General features: G+C 39.2%; 1 protein-coding gene across 1 annotated transcript in view; it reads right to left on the reverse strand.

Annotated features, from left to right (window-relative positions):
- The window catches only part of Abcb7 (ATP binding cassette subfamily B member 7), a 272876-nt gene that overhangs the window by 136634 nt on the left and 129710 nt on the right, over window positions 1-6532 (reverse strand). Inside the window, exons 2-3 of the mRNA XM_004647313.3 lie at window positions 2099-2176; window positions 59-145 (exon numbers count right to left, since the gene is read on the reverse strand). Coding sequence (XP_004647370.1) covers window positions 59-145; window positions 2099-2176 — 165 coding nt within the window. The remainder of the gene's footprint in view (window positions 1-58; window positions 146-2098; window positions 2177-6532) is intronic.

Raw genomic sequence — 6532 nt, forward strand, 5'->3', positions numbered from 1 at the left:
TCTTCTATGCAATACATTCGTCAACAAAAATTTCCAGTTCCTTGTTATTTGCTCTTACCCCTTCTTTTGGGTCTGTGTGTAGTCCTCCTCCTGCGTGCCCATGCCAACATGTCCTCTTTTCAATTGATGGCCATGCCTGGAGAGCCTATTGAAAATGATATCAGCCAATTTATTAGCTATTGCAGAATTTCAGTTATTTAAAAACAGTAGAGACAATCTACTCTAATGAATATCCCCAAAACAAATTCAAAAGCTTTGCTTTTAGCCTAGCATTGTACAGGAAAACACTTTCATAAAGTTTATAGCTAAATTTATATAATGAATATTGAGATTAAATATTCATACAGAAATTACTTTCTCTAAATCACCTTTGAAATTAATATTTAAAATATTTAACTTGTACTATACTTTTATTTAACTTACAGTGGTGCCTTTATTGTCATTCACTACTACTGTGATGATAATCTGTTACTCTTATTGACAAGAATATACAGTTAATTTATATCTACTTGCTTTCCTTCTGTACATATTTTTGTTTTACAATTAATACAGGTGATTTTATAAAACTAGATCTTTTTCTTATTACCCCTTGGTCACACATTATTTAGAAACAGGTATTTTTAAAGCTTCACTGTCTATCTTATACTATAGTCATGCACATTTTATCTTTCCTATAACCCAGTAAATTTACTTGCCTTAGCAACAATTATCTTTTTTCGTTTTCTTCCATAGTATATACATACCAGTGTCTTAAATATATATATGAAATGCAGATTTTAATGCTTGTTGAATTAGCTTACAAAATACTTATCTGCAAATCTCCCAACTAGCTGCAACTATTATCGTACCTACAATAAAATTTTAAAAGGCCTTAAAATTAATGCTAAATTCAGAGATATATGAAAATAAAATCATTTGAGAAAATATAGGTAACAAACTATTAATAATTATGTTATAATTTTAGTCTTGTTAATATTGAAAGCCTTTTCACAAATAATACTTAAATGACGTATACAGATTTAATGATGCTTTTTCAGTAATTACAATGATCAATTATTAATGAACAATTCTTCACAAACACAAATATGTATCAATACAATCTTAAGACCAGACTATAAAAATGGAATTACAAGAAGCAACACTACCTTTTTGTTCTCACCATTTGAAACACAAGAACAGCTATAAATGGGTTATTGATTTTGGATCAACAATCTTAAAGCACTTTGTAAAAGGAAAACATCAAAAGGTAATTACTAGTCTGAAATGTCTCTCTGATGTTTTTTCCTCAAAAAAACAAAACAACACATTTTATCATGGGGTCTGGTGAATAACACATAAAATAATGAGGTCTTAACACAAAAGCCTAAAATGTAAACAAAATTCATGGCATTATGTACAATGAGAAAAGTAAGCATATTTTCCCCTGAAAGCCTTAGTTTAATGATGAAAAATCTTTCATTGCTACAGCCTCTGAATAAATCACAACAATGTTTTATACTTCAATGGGAAATAACTAGAAAAAAATGTAAAAGTAGACTATTTTTTAATTTTCTAGACATTTTCTATCATAGAGATTTAACTGTTTTATTTGCAAGCATTGGGAATTTTTAAAGATATCTCTCATTTACATCAGCTATGAAGAATAACCCTCATCAATATGTAAACTAAACATCACTTACCTCATGAGCTCTAACAAGTTTACAATGTTGTGATGTTCTGCTTCGTTAAAATTTTCTAAAGTAAAGAAACTCAACTCACTTGAAAAATTACAAAATTCTATACATCAGATACAAATTACCAGGATATATTTAAGTATCAGCAACTGTCACTACATATATTGAAGCTTTCTGATAATGTTACTTTAGTTGGCACAGATCTCAAGAGATTCAGATTTCTCCAGGGGTAGAAAAATACCAAGATTTTTTTCTGCATTTCTAGAAGCAGAAACAAGCAATCTTGCCAATATTTAGAAATACATTAAAAAGAAAATTATTTGAAAAGTGTAAAATATATATTAAATATATAGTACAAGTTAGGAAATGTTTCAAGGGCTTATATACTTTTCCAACTATATGTTGAAGTATGGGCTTAATCTTACCTTTGTAGCATCTAATAAGTGTGCTGAACTGTCTTTTCTCCACCTTTGCCATGTAGCATTTTTTAATAAACCTGGGATCTGTTAAAGAAAAGAGAGGGGAAGATCGAGTATTAGAATGGGCAGTTAATATTGATGAATTATTATTTTGTGCACAAACGTTTATGGTTTGTATCTTAAACATCCCTGGAAAAACTCATGTGTTAGTAGCTGGTTCGCCAGTTGATGGCACTATGGAGGGGAGTGTGCCTTCAGGTGGTGTCAACTAGTTGGAGGAATGTTACTGGGGACTGGGGACACTACCTTGAAGAGCATATTTGGACCCAGGCCCTTCCCCACCCCACCCTCTATGCCCATCCCCAGGAGCCATAAGAGCAGTTTTGCTTCACCATGCACTGCACACAATGATTCTATTCCTATCCTAGGTGATGGGCCCATGCGACAACATACCCCTGAAAACCTGAACTAAATAAACTTTTCATACTTTAAGGTGTGTCTTGATCACTGTTCTACCACTGGACAAAATAATCAACAGTCAAAACTTAAAAGAGGAGAAATTTATTTTTTAATATAGTTTCAATGTATGGTCAGCTGGCTCCAAGGGCTTGGGAGAAGGACAGCTGCTCATCCCATGTACCAAGAAGCAGAGAAAGAAGGGAGGATCCAAGGACAAGAATCTCCTTTTCTAGCTCATGCCCTCAATGATGCAACTTCAAACAGGCACTGCCTCCCAATAGTACATTCACCTACGAACCCATCAATGGACCAATGCACTCATTACTATAATACCACATCATCTACTCACCTTTCAAAACCCCAACTCTGACCCCATGAACATATGGCAAAGCATTCTAGACTTAAACCGTAACTTGTTTACCTCAGGTGTGTGCTACAATAGAAAGCTCATATGTAAACAAACATAAAATTAAAATTTTAATCAGTGTAGGGCTGGCCAGATAGTTCAGCAGAATAAAGTGCCTGCTTTGGCAGAGCTCAGTAGCCAGGGTTCAATCCCAGGCATGCCATGCTGGCCCAGGCCCCACGACGCATGGAGACCACGATTGAGACTGGGCATGGGAGCATGTGCCTGTATTCCCAGAGCTTAGGAGGCAGAAAACAGGAGGATCACTCTGAGTATCAACTATGTAGTGAGACCTTGTTCACCCTTGTCATAAATTCATAAAAAAATTTAATCAAGATTAAATGTTTATGTTCTCAGTGCACGCCTAAGAAGACAAAAGTTACAATCCAGGCAGAAAGTAAATTAATTATTACAATGTCAAATTACATTCTCTGTACAGGTTAATTAACGTCTCAGCATTAAAAAAAATCAATGCTGTACACTGCAAAATACCAAAAAGGAAATCAACAACCAAATAATTTTCCTTCACCAAAAAGTAACCAAATTACTGAGAAACCTGCCTCAGTTGCTTGCTAAAATAAAATATACAGTAGCTACTTTTTGGTTACGTGTATTTATAAATGTGTAAGGTATTCCCTGAATCAGGAAAATTTCAAACATCAATGCTTGCTTGCGCTGTTGTGCTAAAATGAAGCTACTATCCTTTTCTACTTCTATGCATTCTCAAATCTCTTCACTACAGTAACCAAATCCCTTGATGCATTATTGTTCTTCTTACTTCCCTTCTACAAACTCAGACCTGGTATAAGCTTTAATCCCCTATTTTTCTCTTCTTCACAAGACTTCAGTTTATGTAACTGAAAATCAAAGTAATATTTAGCTCATGTCTGCACATACATGGGTAATTCAGTCTTCTTTGCCTTTTATAATTTGTATAGTTACTTCAACTAAATCAGTATCATTTTTATTTCCTCTCTCAAAACCATTCTTACAGATGGCTGTCTGATAAAAGACTGACTGTACATTTAAATTAACAACAATAAAATGAAGTGATATTGTATAAAATAAACATAGCTATCATCAAATCTAAGCCCTTGAAAGGGCCTATGAAACTCCTGTAGAATTACTAACTTTTTATCTTTTCATAAATTAAACCATTTTTTCTTAAACATCTATAATTCATTTTTAAAATACTCACATTCAAAATGAACTTCCTATAGTAAAACAACACTCTTAGAACTATCAAATATTTCAAGCTGATAAACATTATAAAAGAATGAACCCTTCACTTAGAAGTTCAATTTGTTTTCAAGCACTAGTTTTAAGTCCAGACTAATTTTGTCCCAGATCAAGTCCTAGCAGAGGCCCCGGTGAGCAAGTACGACAGCTTCCAGCTACCATGCACCAGCGAAACAAGATGGTTCAAGCCAAGGCGCAGCGTGGGTGAGACCCTCTTCTACCCTCCTGGGACCACGCCACCAATGCGCAGCACGCCCCTCCCCAATCAGGCACCCAGTGACACTTTCTGCCATATTTTAGGGACCCCCAAACCCAGTCTTAGCTCAGGACGGGTGAGAGTGTGGGAGAGCTTCCTCTCCCCCTTCTCAACCTTGTCCTCTCCAGACAGTGCTCAGAATGGGCATACAGGCCTGTAATGAAACCTTGCAGGTACAATTCCTGGAGAAAGAGTAGGACACAGAACCACCCAGCTACGCCAGGAGCAGAACATCTTGCCAGAGGGGCACAAAAGGTTCACTCCCACGGGCGGAGGCAGGAAGGAGCAGAGCACAGCACCCACATCCAGCATACCTGGATAAATTCAAGCTTTGTAGATAGGCACCTGAATTTCAGTAGGTGCTAGGGTTGTAACTGCAACAAAGATCTACAACAAATGTCAGAAGACAGTGCTACAAAAAATGACAATGAGACGAAGCAAAATGCAATCTCAGACCCCAAAACCATCCATAACAAGTGCAAAGCATACTACCACGTAACAAATTGGGAATGACAAATCAGAAATCAATGAACCAATGCCTTCTCAAATAAAGAAATAACAGCAGAAAGGTATAGAGGAACTCAGGTTGGAAATTAAAAAGAAATGCCTGAATCAACAGCATCAGCGGTAAAGTATCAAATACAGAAACATATGGAGGAAACCCAATGCCACCCAGAACAAGTGCAGCGGACACTAGCTCAGCTCAAAGGGATGAATTAATAGTGTTGATAGTAAATAAGCAACAGCAGAAAGTTATAGAGGAACTCAGACCAGAAATATTTCCTGAAATAAAAATAGGATTCTCATGATTCATAACACCTGAAGTAAAGAATCAACTACAGAAACATAGGGAAGAAACCAAATCTGAAAAAAACACTGCAAAAAAAGAACTTATAACTGCTTCCAAAGAAGACATTGATAAAAAAAACATAGAGGAGATTAGAAAAATGACGGATTCCCTGAATAAGCAATTCAGGAAAGAAATAGATCGCATGAAGCAAAGTCAAAGAGATATGGAGGAAATTAAAATCTCAATCACAAGCTTGAAAAATCGTTTAACTGAAAACAGAGTTTCAGATCTTGAAGGTGCTCATGCAGCTAATGAAAAGGCAAGAAAGGATCTCTTAAAAACAACGAGGATGCACGAAAGAATATTTCATCACCTGCGAGATGACGCAAAGATGAACACTGTGAGACCAATAGGCAACAATGAGAAATAAAGAGTCAATACAAAGGCCATTAAAAAATTATGGGCAGAAGTAATAGCAGAAAACTTCCAAAGACCCAGTCCTAGACCAGGTACGGTGAGTGTATGGAGAGCTTCCTGCTACCCTGCGCTGGCGGGACCAATCACAGCCCAGGCGCAGCGTGGGCCGGACCAACTCCCACCACCTCAAGCCGCCCCTAACCACAACGCAATACGTCCCAAACCCTCCCACCGAGTAGGAATTTCTGCCCACTTCCGGGAACCCCCAGAACCAATCCTAACCCAAGTCCGGTGAGTGTGTGGAGAGCTTCCTGCTACCCTGCGCCCATGGGACCAGACCCAGCCCAGGCGCAGCGTGGGCCGGACCCCCGCCCGCCACCTTGGGGCGCCCCCCACCACTCTGCCATATGTCCCCACCCCTCCGCCCAGTAGGACTTTCTGCTGACTTCCAGGAACCCCCAACCCAGTCCTACCCCAGGTCCGGTGAGTGTGTAGAGAGCTTCCTGCTACCCTGCACCGGCGGGACAAGTCCCAGCCCAGGCGCAGCGTGGGCCGGACCCTCTCCCGCCCACTCGGGCCGCCCCCCACCACGCTGCCATACGTCCGAACCCCTCCCGCCAAGTAAGAAGTTCTGCCAACTTCCAGGAAGCCCCAGACCCAGTCCTAGCCCACGTCCGGGGAGTTTGTGGAGAGCTTCCTGCTACTCTGTGCCGCGGTACCAATCCCAGCCAAGGCTCAGCGTGGGCAGGACCCTCACCCACACGCTCGGCCGCCCCCCACCACTCCACATTACCTGCCCCACACCTCCTGCAGAGTAGGAATTTCTGCCAAGTTTCGGGTACCCCCAGACACAATCCTAGACCAGGTCCGCAG

The sequence above is a fragment of the Octodon degus genome, unplaced genomic scaffold (genome assembly GCF_000260255.1).
Source record: "Octodon degus isolate 3935 unplaced genomic scaffold, OctDeg1.0 scaffold00301, whole genome shotgun sequence".
Lineage (NCBI taxonomy): Eukaryota > Metazoa > Chordata > Mammalia > Rodentia > Octodontidae > Octodon > Octodon degus.